We start from the raw sequence: 15,439 nt of genomic DNA, 5'->3' as shown, positions 1-15,439 counted from the left end.
ATCAATGGCACCTTTACTAAGTGGCAGTAATTTAACATTGAAAGACATTATGATGCAGGCTTCATATTAACTTGCCTGTTTCTAAGCTGAGGAACCAATTGCATTAATGGCAAATTGAAATAGATTTGGCGGAGAAATCCCGTTCGTTACGTCTGCTGAACGCCAGGGAAGAGCTATAGTCTTTTCTCCAAAGCCTTCCTCAAGGTCTAATGGTTGCAGTTCCCAGCTACCAATTTTAATTGAGGTCCTCCATAATCAGGCGGGATGCATTGCAAAATCGATCCCCTTTAAATTTATTCATAGATACATTTTCCATTTCCACAGCGCAAGATCGATGGTAGGTCACTTGCATGTCTCTCTGCCTGCAGTGACTTCATCCTGTCTGTGTCCCGTGGGGAGTGGTACTGGTGTACCTTTTGGTGGGGTGTAAATCAACAGCCATTTGCATACATAGATTCAGTAACTCGCAAGATCAGTGTCTTTACTTGCTGAGCATTCCAGAAACTTTTGTTTCAATCAGTATATTGCTTTGTGGCTTTGGCATTAATCTTGCTAAAATGGAGTGAATTGGCCTTTAATGTTGCCAAACTCGTGAATCCTGTGGAATAGTTATTTACAGAACTTTGCATCATTATTTCAGGTACTTCAGATTTGTGGTCCGGTAAATGTAAAACCATTATCGTTCGTATGCATTGTGTATTTATTTTGTGTCTGAAGAGAGATATTTAAAGGAAATGAATTACAGTATCGTTATGGAATTCAAAGTCTATATTATGTCAGCGTCGTATATCTAAACTGCGAAAGACATTCTTGATTAAGACTGGGAAATATTTATGTCCGGGATGTCATGATTTGTACTGTCACGTTTTACGAGCTGTAAATAATGTAGACTACAGTATAATGATGTGATGCCTCCACTTGTTTAAAAAAATAGTAACAATAAAAATGTTAAATAATATTGATGAATGTTTGCTTTTATATGTGGTTACACTAAATTTGGACACAGCACAGGCTTTCTAGAATCATTGTAGTCTGGGTTATGAGGTTTAGAACAGTCTAAATCATCTTGAGGAAATTTTATTGGGTAATTTTCAATTATCTTTACAAGGATATGTCAGCAGGAGTATTGAAACAGAGGCTCATACTATCTCACCACCATTGTCATGAACACTGGTTTGCAACAAAAATACAATTAGCCAATGTTTATGGCAATTACCTTACTGTGCGGCAGGGAGTGGAGGAAGGTGTGAGGTTATGATATAATTTATGCTGAAAACGAATGTGATGTTTTGCAAAGACTTACATATTTTAAACAAACAGTATCTTTGGACACTTGTTAATTGTCTGATTTTGGGTATCAAACAAACCTCAATTTCTAAAGCACATGTATTCTTTCACAAAGCATATAATGTTACATTTTAAACAAAGCTCTTTTAAGAGAGATTTCAATTGTTATCCACCATGATTATGTATGTTGAACTTCTTTCGCAACAGTCATAGCCAACCGTGCCAAACGGAGGTGCGGGCAAGGGCGACAACAAACTAAAAACAAAAGTAGCTCTAAATAAATAATCTAATGCAAGTGAAGAAGTGCATACTCGTCGGTGCAATCTGACCTTTGGCACTGCAGGTGAGGGAGCAGCTATCCCTGTCGTGGGCCACGGGCGAACTGGCACTGCAGCCCGCCACACTGGTCCTGGAGAAGGCCATTGCAGATGGGGCCTGCCTGGGCGTGGAGGCCGGCATCTGTCAAGTATGACATGACACCCTTGGACATAGCCGCACTGGTTACTTGTATACGTCTGACTCCATAATAGAGGTTTTTTGTTGGGTTAGATAATGTAAATATAAATGTGTCGTTAAACCTGCTACCACCTGAAACAGCCAATTAGTAAGGTTTGTCACTTAAACAAAACATGCCAATTAGTTACTCGTTCAGCACACCGGTGTGTTGGAGAGTTTACCCACAACATTTACAATTTGATTATGACGTTTCACTGGTAATTACAACCCAAACAAACCTCTAATGGCTCATATTGGTCACAAAGGCCGATGTGTGAAACATACATTTGACTGTTGGCTATTTACGTGTGCAATTATTCTTTGGCACAAGTCATAATTTTAAGTTATTTATTTGGAGATTATTGCACTGATGGTAAAAAGTTACGTGTTACAAGTTGAAATGTGTTGCCATCAGTAGGCTGAGAATCGGTCAACTAAATAACTGTTTTGCCATAGATATTCCACGAAAATATATAATTGTTCATAAAATAAACAATGGTTAATAACCTCTATCTTTCCTTCTCCAGTAACGAGTTTAAGATTGTGAGTAGACAAGTTTTTGAGTCCAGACAAGGCATCCCTGAGCACCACCTGACAGAACGAGTGTTTTTGCCTCCCTGTAGAGCGTTGTGCGAAGCGTGTCGGACGTGCTGCAGGCTGCCTGGCTCAGGATATCGGCCCTAGAAAAAGAGATCGCCTCCCACAGACAGCACATCACTATGCTCAAGGGCGAGTTGCACACCGCCTGCCTTAGGGCAGAAGGCCAGGTAAGAGTTAAAGTAACCTATGTGTAGTGAGCGGCTTTCGAGACACGTCATGTAGAAGGCTTCTTATTTATTAGGAACACACTGTGCAATACATTTATGTAATCCAGCTACACGTAGCCGACCCTATCACAACCCCATCGTCGGCGTCCAACTACGTAGCTCTTCGACTAGCGCAGCGACAGCGACGATGAGAGCCTTGCAGAAGATCGGCCAAGTGGTCGGACGGCGAAGAGAGATGACGGCGAGCAGTGACACAGCCAGGACCCAGGACCCGCAACAGCACCGAACCTCTGGTTCAGTCCCCCTTACATACACCCCAGCGCAGCCAAGCCCCGCCTCCAACCACACCCCGACTCCAGCCACGCCCCGACTCCAGCCACGCCCCCTTCCAGAACCTTCGAGCAGGTTCCCGGAGCTTCCCGACCGACTCCGCCTTTCACCTTTACCCCAGATACGCCCCCCTCATAATTAGACATTCCGTAACTTGCCCATAACTGTGATTACCTCTTCAGGCCGACAGGTGACATCCTGTTATGACATCAACCCACCCCCCCCCATGTTTAAAATATAGCCGTCCCGGTTAACAATGATAACAAAAACACACGTGAGGCAGAAAAAGTTCCGCCATAAACTGAAATAACAAACCCAACAAAATGTTTTTTTTAATAAGGCAGAACGATCGGCAATGACAAGAGAAGGACCCAAGCAGCAACTTAGGAAGGTAAGAGAAGAGGCAAAAATAGGAACAGAGAGGAAGAGGAAAAACAAAATTCCTTTCCGTATAACACGAGAACGCAACCCCCCAATTCCCCTCATACACACAACGGAATGTTCTTGTCAACGATATCTGAAACATTTAGACCAAGTCCTCGATGCCAGTCCATCCATGGGGACAATGTTCGCTTTCTTCACCGAAGATGTGGGCTCTGCCCGAAAACTCGAAGAAGGCGGTTCAACTCCCGGCTTCGCAGGCGTTGTGGGCCCAGTCACAGTCAGCGACTCCTCGCGTTCGGCGAGATCACGGGCCCCGCCGACCTTCAGGGGTTCGGAAGCTGTGGGCGGCACAATACAATCCTCCTGACGCACGCTCTCCATCGGCGTTTCCTCCGGCTCGTCGGACATAACAGACATCGGCCGTACACAATTTGGAGATGAGGTGTCAGTTCGAGGAGGAATATAAGGCTTCAACCGCGACAGATGAACAAACCAACGGTGACGGCCCACTCGTATATGCACGCACTGCGACCGCTTGACTTCGACCACTTCCACGGGACCTTGCCATGGCCGATGCAGCTTAGGGGACGTTCCCAATGGTATTTGCGGGCCATGCAAACATGCCCGATCCCCCACAACCCACTGCAACACATTGTCCCGCCGCCCCGCATTCCGTTCGTTAGCCGCCTGTGCTTTGGTGGTGTTTTATTTTGCCACTTCACGAGCTGCCGAAACACGTTCAAGGCGCAGGCAAATTAGATTTTCCATTTTTTTCAGACAAACCCAATGGAACCTCCAAAGGAGGTTCACTCTCCCTCCCGTACATGAGAAAAAAAAGCGAAAATCCCGTGGAAGTGTAAGGCGCCACCCTGTATGCGGCCAACACTCCTGGAACATGCAGATCCAAATCAGTTTGGACCGCGCTGGCTGCCTGACTGAGCATAGATGTCAAGGTCCTATGCAGCCGTTCCACCATCCCATCCGTCTGGGGGTGGACGTTCGAATCTTCCTAGTGCCTAGCACATCACAAACTTCCCGTAGCATCTTAGAGGAGAAATTCCGTCCCTGATCCGTGAGAAGCTGCTCGGGGGCACCTTTATCCAATACGTATCCATGCAAAAACGCCTTGGCAATAGAGGCTGCCGACTGGTCGGGCAGCGGCCAGGCCATAGGCCATCGTGAAAAATACTCAATGCCTACTTATAGAAACTTGTTCCTCCTCTGCGTGGCAGGAAGGAGCCCGAGTATGTAGAGCGCGACCAACTAATTAATTCGCAAACCCGAGATAGACTGCAGAGGAGGCCTCCGACTGCACTTCTCCCGCACCGCGCGTAATGGCGGCCTCCGGCCTCGTGGTCTCTGCGCCGTGCGTAATAGTGGCTGCCCCGCCCGTGGACGTTCCCGTCAGTGCGTCGTTCTCCGGCGCCTGATCTCCTCTCTCCTGCGAGGTCTGTGTGGTCCGCCCTGCCATAGTAGTCGCCGTCATGAGCTCCACCAACTGCGAGACCGTCGTCCGCAGGAGCTCCAGTTGCGCCAACACCACGTGCCAGCCCTGTTCAGGCTATTGCTGCGGAGAGGCTGCCCCCAGTCCCGCCGTCTCTTGTGCAGCCAACTCTTCCACCGCGGCTTCAATAACCGGGACCGCGGTTCCCGGTGCTGTCAGGAGGTCCTGTGTCTCGTTTTCATCATCATCGAAAGACGCCACAGGTGGGTTCTAAAATTTTATTCTGCAAATGTAGTGAGCGGCTTCCGAGACACGTCGTGTAGAAGGGTTCTTATTTATTAGGAACACACTGGGTGATACATTTATGTAACGCAACTACACGTAGCCGACCCTATCACACAACCCCATTGTCGGCATCCAACTACGCAGCTGTCAGACTAGCGCAGCGACAGCGACGATGAGAGCCTTGCAGAAGATCGATCACGTGGTCGGACGACGAAGAGAGATGACGGCTTACAGCGACGCAGCCAAGACCCACAAAAGCACCGAACCTCTGGGACCAAATCTCTGGTTCGGTCCCCCTTATATACACCCTGGCACGGCCACGCCCCGCCTCCAGCCACGCCCCGCCTCCAGCCACGCCCCCTTCCAGAACCTTCGAGCAGGTTCCCGATGCTTCCCGACTGACTCCGCCTTTCACCTTTACTCCAGATACGCCCCCCTCATAATTATACATTACGTAACTTGCCCATAACTGCGATTAACCCTTCAGGCCGACAGGTGACACCCTGTTATTACATATGTATTAAAGAGCACGAGTGCTAGAGATATAAAAGTTGCACAAGCGATAGAACTCCATGGTTCTGTGTTTCTGTTTACACAAACCCTGGGTTGCTCATGCAAGCTGGTAAACTTGAAATGATAAATTTCCTATTGTGAAGTAAAACACCGTAAATGGTAAGTAAAGGAGGGGATTATGTTTTTGATTATTCATGATAATGGCCAGCTCAGAAATACTCTGTTTCATAAAGAGCACAAGCAGTCGCTGTTATTCGCATTTGTTAATTATTGTGGTATACCAGCACGGATATTGTGCATCGTTTCTTTTTGGAGGATGCCTAATAAAAAAAACCTTTAAATTTCTGAGCATAAATATGGGCGCTTGTAATTGACATGTATATGAGTATTCAAATTTAAGTTGTATAAATGTATATGGCAAAATGTTTTTTTTTTAAATGAATAAGACTAAAAAATATCTGAAAAATAACGTGGACGCTGAATTTTTTTGCTTGAGCAGGGAGTTGAGGAGGGGATTGAGTACAGCTGAAGCTGGGACATGGCAGGCCTTCACTATGGCAGCTGGAGCTGGCTTTTATCGATAGTGGGGAGGACAAGACAAACCGCCCTGGCATGAACACAACCAGGCAAACATGCTCAATGCTTAAACGAGAATGCAGAATGTACATCAACGCCAAGAAATGTGTGTATGCATAACCTCTTTTGCACAGTACGTAGTCAACCGTGCTAATCGGGGGTGCGGGGGAAGGACAAGAAACTAAACACAAACAGCGGTTCTACAAAAATGTACACAAGGGATTGCCCTGCAAGAAAAAAAATGCCACTCCTTTAAACTTCCCTCGTGATTTAGAAATTAATTATATTGCTATGCATTTCTCAGTGGAACATTACAATTTCGTATCTTATTCTGGTGTAAAATTGTGCTGTGTAGACATTTAATTTAAGCATCTTCTGTGCGTTTTGTAAACTCTTGTTGATTCTGTAAACACGTAGACCCCAAGTGGGTCACACATTTGCAGCTGATTTGCAAATCTAATGTTCTTTAAGCTCAATACAGCTTCTGTAGATGTAAAAAAAAATCATTATTTTTCTGCCAATGTGATCCCTTGGTAATGTACATCTGTAATTGTTCCTATTTGGCCAAGGACTCATTTGTAATCTTAAACACAGTAAATTTAAAACTTAGTACTCTTTTCCTGGGTAATGTTTCCCAATCCTCTCTCCCCAGTGATCTGTTACAGCAGAATTGCCTTTGAAAAAATGTGGCCTGATGGACTTTCCCATCAATTTTGTGCAGAAATCACCATCCGCATTGTGAAAGAACTGAATTGCTAAAATTTGAATTCCTCTGTCAAATAGACAACAGTACATTGTGCAGCAAATATGTAAAGTTGAAAAAAAGCTTAGTTTTTTCCTGTATAATTAAAATTCAGAGTAAAATGCACAAATAATGAAAAAGTTTACAAAGCAGAAGTCTTGATGTTTTTTATGTTAGCCTTTGACCAATGCGGTTAAGATCTACAGCTGTAAAAACCTTGTCAATCAAGCTCATTGACATTTCCAGGAAATAATGTTTGTACCGTGGGAATAACCTAGGGTTCCCAGCATTGATTAAAGGAAATTCTGCGGCTGATGAAGTTGCAATACACGTAACCACAACTGTTCCATCTTGCCACATGATCAAAGATGGTAACTCTTCTTTAAAAAAAATATAGAAAGTGTCTCTTGTGTTCATTTTAACGGAGCTGTTTAAGATATAAAAAATGTTGTCTAATGTACTCGGAGATCATTAGGAGTTTAGCTAAGAACCATCGCTTTATCACGGACCATTGAATGTATGCTGGTTTTGTATCTTAAAAAATATTGCAGTTTACATACGCTCTGAAGAGGTACATTTGGAAGTGGGAGAGCATAATACATTGTATTTGGAAGGGAATGCAGGGGAGGTTAGCTTGTGCGCCTCTGTACCAGCCACATACTGCACGACTGCCAACATTTGTGGCTGCATTAGAATGTACAGTATAAACTCTTTGTAGCGTACATGATCAGATACTTTGCGCAACTTTCTGCTCCCTTGTGCATATGTTTGATCAGTCATTCAGCAAGATTTTAAAATCAACTTTTTAAAGCTATATAAACACGAGGTATGATACAAATTAATTACCAAACTAGACATCGAAAGCTGCAATTAATTGTACTTGGCTTTTTTTAATGTTACACATTTAGCAGACTGAAATTATTGGCATTTACATGTTTAAAATCTGCGTTAAGGTTACATATTTAAAATAAACTTACTTTGTTCCATTAATATAATGAGCCTTTTGTGGGTCAAAAGTTATTCGTAAATTTAATTTTGTTGTGCCAAAATAAACTCGTATAAATCCAGTAAAAGCTGACGACAGTGCCTCTTAGGAATTAGACTATGTTCCAAAGCAACTATGGTGCATCAAAACAATTTCCAAACATTTCACACAATAATTTCTGACATTTAGAAGACTGATTCTTATATGGTATGGATAAAACACCCTTAATGGCAGTAACAAAGAAGGAGAAAACCAATGAAACCCATTATTTGCACAACTACGGCTATATTGTTTGTTGAGGTCACATTCGTGGGGTCACTAGAATGCCCCAAAAGGCACATATGTAGTGGGCTGGTGAGGCAATGGATGAATGATGATCGTCCCTTTTCCTGATGTTGCAAATCCTGAAAATGGATACCGGTAAATATCCTCCAAAGGAGATGGTTAGGTCCTTGTCCCAAGCCGTCGTGCCCATCAGTGTCAGAAGTAGCTGACACCCCCCCTCCCCATCTTGCTCAGGAGGGTGAGCTTCCCGCTAAAAGCTAATAGGGAAAGCAGGAAAGCTGCTGACAGGGCCATTTTCGGATGAGTGCCATCCCTTGGAGAGGCAGCAGGCTTGACAGCAGGATTGAGTCCAGTGGCCGCTGAAAGCTTTCTAGTGCTCCTTGATGGGCCTGGAGATGATATGTCACTTTGGATAAAAGCCTGCTACCGAGATGTTTTCATAGCTTCTGTTTTAAAGTGCAGCTCGTGCAACATACATAATGCATCGCTGTTCACCTGTACAGGACCTGTTTGTTTGATACATTCAAAGCAAACGTGTCAGACCGCAGTCATCATACCACGCTTGTCTGTTATGTATGTTGTTCTGGAGCGAATGGACAAACGTGTTTGTTTTGCTGCCAAATGACTCAAAATGGACAGAGATTGACCTCATCCAGCAAGTTGTTTGCAACACCAGCGTGGAATGAGTCATATCAAATGAGGTGCAGTAGTTCAGTACTTTATCAAATTATCTTAGATCAATGGTAAAGGAGGTCATACAAAAGTTAACGCCATGGAGATTGTGGACTTTTGCAATTATACTATCCTATTTCTTCCGAAGGTGTAAGGTCTTAATACGACTTTACGACCTTTATTTTAACACTTGATCCTTGGCAATCCTGTTTATAACATGAAGGTGTCATCTACCATTGACACATTTTTTAAATAAAACTTTTTTCCCCAACGTCAGAAAAAAACATTCTCTCAACTCTGATTAATATAACACGAACACCTGTGTACAATGATCTTACACTATGCAAGACCACATGAGTTATAGAGCTGCTCCGGGTGACAAAAGATCTTTCCTGTCAGCTCTCACACCATCTTGCCAATTATGTTGTAGTCGCCTGCCTCCACCAGTGTCGAGGTGCCCGTAATTGGAGGGATTAGACAGCTCTGAGTGCCCGGGTGTTCAGCAGTGGAGGGGGCGTGGTAGGCCTTGACATCGAGTTACGGGCACTTCGGAGTTGGGCAGCCACGTGCGAATAGATAGGCGCAGGCTGGAAAAGAGGATGTAGTCTCGCCCTGGTTTCTCTTGTCTTCTGTGTCCCACAGTGGCAGAGGAAAGAATGAGGGTATGTCACATCTTCTGTCACACTCCCAATAGCATGGCATCTATTCGCATTTGGTCCATCATCAGCTCTTGATACAATTATCTGCCGTAATCATTGCATTTCTTTTATTACAGCACTATTTGAATGCCGTTTTAACATAATGATATAAGATGCAATTGGGTTTTATAATACACATTTAAATCAACTTGCATGTTTTCACGTATATATTGAATGAAATATGAATGTTTCAAACATGACCAAAAAACCCACGTAACTTATCTTTTACCTTAAGCAAAACGATTGCATTAAAATGTAAAATAAACGACTCGGATTGTATCCTTGTGCATAACGCGGCAAATGTTTCACTTCTTGCAAAGGTCACGGACGCATGTGTGGACGCGTGGCGGAGCGTCAGCAAGCTGGAGCGGGGATGCGCAGGAGAGGTGCCGCGTGGCTCTGACCAGGCTCACGGGGCCAGCTCGGCAGGGCATCACACTGGGCCACTGGAGGGCAGCCGTGGACTCCCCAGGGACTCCACTCCTGCAGCGGAATTGCACGTTGGCTTAAGCAGCTCCGAGCGCGACGCGTCGGAGGGTGGCCGCCCCCGTTCACGCGCTCGCTCCGACCCCACGGCCCGGAGTGTTGGCACCCGTCACAGCCAGAGGCGATCTCCGTTCAGATAGGCAGGCCCATCGATCAGTTGTCATCCAGAAGAACAATAAAGGCTTCAGAAGTAAACTTGATCATTTTCCCAAAAAATAAAATCACAAATTCTATTTTTTGTTTTTTTATTTTATTTTGGGGGTTGGCAGGGCAGAAGGATATGGTTGTTATTTTTCCCGCAACAGGTCAAATTAATAATTTACGACTGGTTTTTGATGTCTTGTGATGACAGTATATGCCTTTGTGTGTGTATTAGCAAACGAGTACACAATGTATTTGTACTCATTTAAAGTATTTTATTTATCAGCCATTCATTGGTACATTTCAAATACTGTATGTAATTTCAATTTTAAGGCTTAAGTGGTTTTACGTATTCTTTAGGCACATTTAAAAAAAAAACACGTCTGATCTGATATTTCATTTACAATGGAGTACAATGACAATGCTTATGCAGTTACTCATCCAATTAGAGTTTGCAACAATGCTGTTTGAGGATTTCACATTATATAGTGTTTTGTATGTTGATTTTATCAAAATATTATTTCAAAAATTATTTGCACTTTGCTTTTGTTTGTATTAACATTGCTAACAGAAATACTGTAATCTGATGACAGTCAATATTAGTGGAGATTTCTCTTGGTCTAAGTGAACAAATTCCCTTGGCTTTCTCTGGCCATATTTTGAAGAAACAACTCTTGGTTTTATAATATCCCTGTTGGGAACTTATCATTCATATATACATTAAACGCATAGGTGTCTTGATACAAATTTCTGCCACATTGTTTTTATCTGTGTGCTTGCATATATATTTAAGTATCTTGATTGTTGTAGAACTTAACCTGAATGTTGAGTCTTCTTGGTTCTTTCGGTAAAGTCACGTATTTCCCTTATACGTGACTTTACCGAAAGAACCAAGAAGATGAATCCCTGCAGTCACGAAAGCTTTAAATCGAAACTGAATGTTGAGGTTAAGTGCCTTAAGATGCCTACCTTCAACATTCAAGTACTAATCCGAGCGGTTAGCAAATAAACAGTGTAAGTGGCGCTGAGAGTGATAGGTGCGTGTAAAAGGAAATGTCATATTCTCCCAAGGCGATTACCCAGAACAGCGAGCCTGCAAGGACTAAATGACACCTACCCCCAAATTATCTTTAAACAACACTAAGCAAGCAATAAATGCTCGGTGAATAAAAGCCAAGCCACCCTGTATCCCTTTAACGGCTTTGCAACAGTAAACTAATCAGCAGCAGACACGGTTCATCGCACACGGCCTGACCTCATTTGCTCTGGCAGAGCCACCATAAGGAGAGACCGTACAGGCTGGGAGGCCAGCAGCTTTGCCTCTCAAAAGTTTCATGACAAGCCCAGTGGGGGAAATCGTTCAGCAGACATGGACCCCTTAATCTTTTTCATGCTGTTGGCTCAACAACCTCTGAAAATTATCAGGCAGGAATGCAGGGTGTCCGTAAAGGTATCACATCCATTGTTAAATAATTATAATCGGGCAGTACTTTTAACTGTGCGGTTAAAATGTTGGCAATATATGCTGGAGTGATTGAAAACAACACGGCAGTTATTTCAAGCAATCACACTCAATATGTTGGAAAGGACCGAGGATTTGCATCTTGGAATATGGATAGAGGGATGGAAGTCGTGGTAAAATCTTCATCAATCAAGTTTTGTGTGCATATATTTGTCAACCTAACTCAAACTGCTGGTATTTATTTAATAATAATATCTTTATGGACATGTAGTATTTCACATTTACTGCAATGGTTCAGATTGGTACTGTTTTTGTCTCTCAATCACCGATCGCGATTCAGAACGTGGAAAATGGTCTTCTTACAACTGCTTCCCATAATGACTTGCCAACGATGTGAATGCGCTGGTCAATATTTTACAATGCATAACGGACAATTAATTGCATAAGTGCACTCCATTAAAAAAAATGCTAAGTAGGAGGATCATAGCATCAAGCTGAACATTGTCAGCCTGTCTTGCTTAGGACCAAAAAAAAAGGACACATTCAGGCAGTGTGACCTAATAAAGCTCAAGGAGGGGGCGTGTTCTCAAGTGTCAGATGGCGTTCCCTTGCATTTACAGTGGATCAATGTTAAAACATTTCCTGAGTTTACATTTTTATTTGACAGTTGCACGAGCAGAGGGCCATTACCGTTTGATCCGGTTTCGCTTGGTCAACACCTTTGGCCGTGATGGATCGCTCATACGCGTTGGACGACCGGCGTTGGAGATGAAGCGAGGCACAGCATGTGGGCGAAATAAATGCCATTTTATAAATGACACTCCACGCACCGTAAGCTGCTTAAGAGAGCCGGCGATACTCTGCATTTCCTTGATCGTGGCTTTTTTTTAATGTGTCCTGGTCATCTTCCATTACTGTTGAAAATTACACTTAAGATGACGTTAGTGGAATTATAGCGTCTAACTCGTACTTAATAGGTCACCAAAGGGTTACTTAAATACATTACTTATTTAGCAGATAGTGAAATTATATTTTTAAAGCAGTTTTTTGCTTCGTAAATCTTTTATTTGAAATATACAATTAACGTTGAAATATTCCACCGCTATTTCTCGGTTATATTTTAAGTACAGTATTACATCAAACTACTTAATCATTTATTGCAATTTGTGGTGCTGGGTTTTCATTTTACAAATTGGGCATCAGGAATACGCCTCCGAATTCACTTAAAGCAAAAGTTTATCTGCCAAATGTTATCCGCAAAAAATTTCGCACAGTTGATCAGTTTTCAAAATAATTTCAGTGGAATGTTTATGAAAAAAATTAAATAAATGGTCTGTCATGCACATGAAACAAGTGATGAAAAAATAAAACTTCACAAAATTAAAGCAAAATTGACAGTCTTAGATGCAAATGTCTGAAGTTTTAACTCATTCTTGGTTGCATTTCTTTCTAAATCCCAAGTCTTGAGAATCCACACAACATACATTTCATTGCAGCTACCATTTTAACAGCAGTAATGACGATGGCGAAAAGCAAACACAATCATTGTTTGCTGACCAAATTACAGTTATTCAATATATTTTGGTTCGTTTAACAATGCACATTTTTATGTTAATGATTTCTATTTGCATAGCGGTCCTTGAGACAAATTAAGAATATCAAGATCGCACATCCTCAAAGAGCAGAGCGTTTTGGTTGTCATCCTAGAATAAATACACAAAGTGGTGCCGTGGGCGCGGTTTTGGGCTTTCGTGTTGAAATGGCACTCCTTGCCACCATTGGCCGTGGCTGGTTAAGCGGCATGTCACCGTGGGCACAAACCATGGCCAATTGGCGGAGTCGTTTGACTGGGAGCAGTCACTTAAATCAACAGGCCGCTTGTGGATTAACTGACAGCAGCCCCCTCCTGGCCGTTTGATTGGACTCCTCACTGCTCGGGTGTGTGTCAGAGCGTTGACAAAGGCAGTTTGAACAGTTTCCTCCATTTGGTTATTTTCCTATTTACATTTTTAGCATTTCCCCTTCTCTTTGCATATCACAAACTTAAACTGGTGATACAATGCAGGCACGTGTTGTTTTCCGCTGACACGCTTGCCTATTTAAATAAAAAAAACAGTACGTTGTGAACACGCGTGATTAACAATACCGATTGTAACAACGCGCAAATGCAGTTTAAAAATGGATAACGTTTTTAAAGGGGGTTGGGGATCACAATACTTAATTTAACTCGTAAAATTGCGGGGAGTTAAATAACATGCTTTGCCGCAAAAAAGATCAAGCAGGCCGAGATGATGCGGGCTGTGTCGTCATGCGTCTGACAGAACGTGCGCCCTCCCAGGTCCTTGAGTAGGCACAAGGTCATAGCACTGCCATCATGGCAGCCGCTCGGTCTTAGCCTTGGCTGCCAATGTGTCTACTCTTCAGAACAAAAAAACGTGTCAATAATTGTCCCTGAATTATGGCTCAACTTGTTTTTGCGATCCTTTAAACAAAAAAACATACTACTGTGCTGTTGCGTCACTAAAATTGTGGTCTTCCTCAGTTCCTTTTAACACGGATGTTTAAATCCACTCGCAGAGAAACCCACGATCTACAAATGGTATAAACTAGTGGTGTTCACGTTCTACGTTAGCTTATTAAGCCAGTGAAAATGTTAAAGAACAAGCTGACGATGTAAATGCAAAGACGTTTCCTATTTCTTTTTGTTCAAGCCCTTTTGCTCGATACTCTTCCAATTAGGATATCGTTAAATTCACATCGTGCAATAAAAGCCTTCAAAGTTCAAGCCACATGGTCAATCGAGTGAAAAATAGGCCATCATATGTGTGCGTGACATTTGCATACTGAAGAGAGGGAAACGCACACTCAATCATTATCGTGTTGAACGTTATGCTGGGCGAGAAGCGTATCTCGTTCCAGACTAATTGAGTCTCCAGGATCGATAGAGATGTTAATGTTTCAGAGCCTTGTCACTGACGGTTCAATAGGGGTCAGATTTCTTCTTTCACTTGTCTCTCTCTCTCTCTCGTGCTCTCACGGCGTGCCCCATTGACAAATTCAGTTACAGCCCGATGGTAAGCAGGTTTTTTTCTTTTTTTCAATTACTCCACGCGACTGACCCATTCCATGAGGACCTACACGCTTTGTTGTCCCTAAAAATGCGCAATTTTACTGTGTTTAAATCTATCGTGTATGCAATAAATACAACATATGAACACATTTATGTAATCCAATCCCCCTTGCAAAAGAGGCGATGATTTATGTATCTCAAAGGGTTTACTTCATCTGGTTAAATAAAGGAAGCAACAATAACTCATTTGGGTGGACAGCCCTTCTAGGTTATTATTTTCAAATGGCAGCTGTTCACACGACAGGCTGGTGTTCTCATACTTAGCATAGATCAGCAGGCCACCGTTATGTAACTGTAAACAAAAATATACCCTACGTTATTGGTGTAATCGAATGTACACTGGGAATGTTTATTCCTTTAAGAGAACTGCAGGATTTAAGAAAATTCACAAATTATCGTCAATAATATTTTATTTGAATCGCTTTTTCTTACTGCCATTATATCAACCCCAAAACCCTAATTTGTTAATACAGACTGAATGGACTCTGCAACAACAAAAAAACCTCACCTGAGCAGGCGGCATAAAACCACACACGCGGAATCCTGTGTTTGGTGTGCTATTCTTTTTACGTTGCACACAATCATGGCTAGCGCAAGGATGCCGTGCAGAACCAATAGTGGTAAACCATTTGAGAGGTCCTCTGTTGGATCACTTTTGGGATTACTGGATAAATTGTGTGTGTGGGGGGGGGGGGAACACTCGCACAAAATAGCCGACGTGTGAATTGCGTCGCGACGTCTGCAAGCGGGCAGACAG

General features: G+C 42.9%; 1 protein-coding gene across 7 annotated transcripts in view; it reads left to right on the top strand.

Moving 5' to 3' along the window:
- The window catches only part of CCDC171 (coiled-coil domain containing 171), a 37,567-nt gene extending 24,024 nt beyond the window's left edge, over positions 1 to 13,543 (top strand). For 3 of the 7 annotated variants that reach the window (XM_061558278.1, XM_061558276.1, XM_061558277.1), the window contains exons 23-25: positions 1,631 to 1,753; positions 2,406 to 2,549; positions 9,784 to 13,543. In XM_061558278.1, coding sequence (XP_061414262.1) covers positions 1,631 to 1,753; positions 2,406 to 2,549; positions 9,784 to 10,089 — 573 coding nt within the window. In that variant the 3' untranslated portion in view covers positions 10,090 to 13,543. The other 4 variants (XR_009755577.1, XR_009755576.1, XM_061558280.1 and 1 more) reach the window with 4 other exon arrangements.
- The last annotated feature ends 1,896 nt before the right edge of the window (positions 13,544 to 15,439 follow it).

Source organism: Lethenteron reissneri, chromosome 24, assembly GCF_015708825.2.
Source record: "Lethenteron reissneri isolate LAM-NWPU_2019-01 chromosome 24, ASM1570882v1, whole genome shotgun sequence".
In the NCBI taxonomy this organism is placed as follows: Eukaryota; Metazoa; Chordata; class Hyperoartia; order Petromyzontiformes; family Petromyzontidae; genus Lethenteron; species Lethenteron reissneri.
This window is presented reverse-complemented; position numbering and strand designations above follow the sequence as displayed.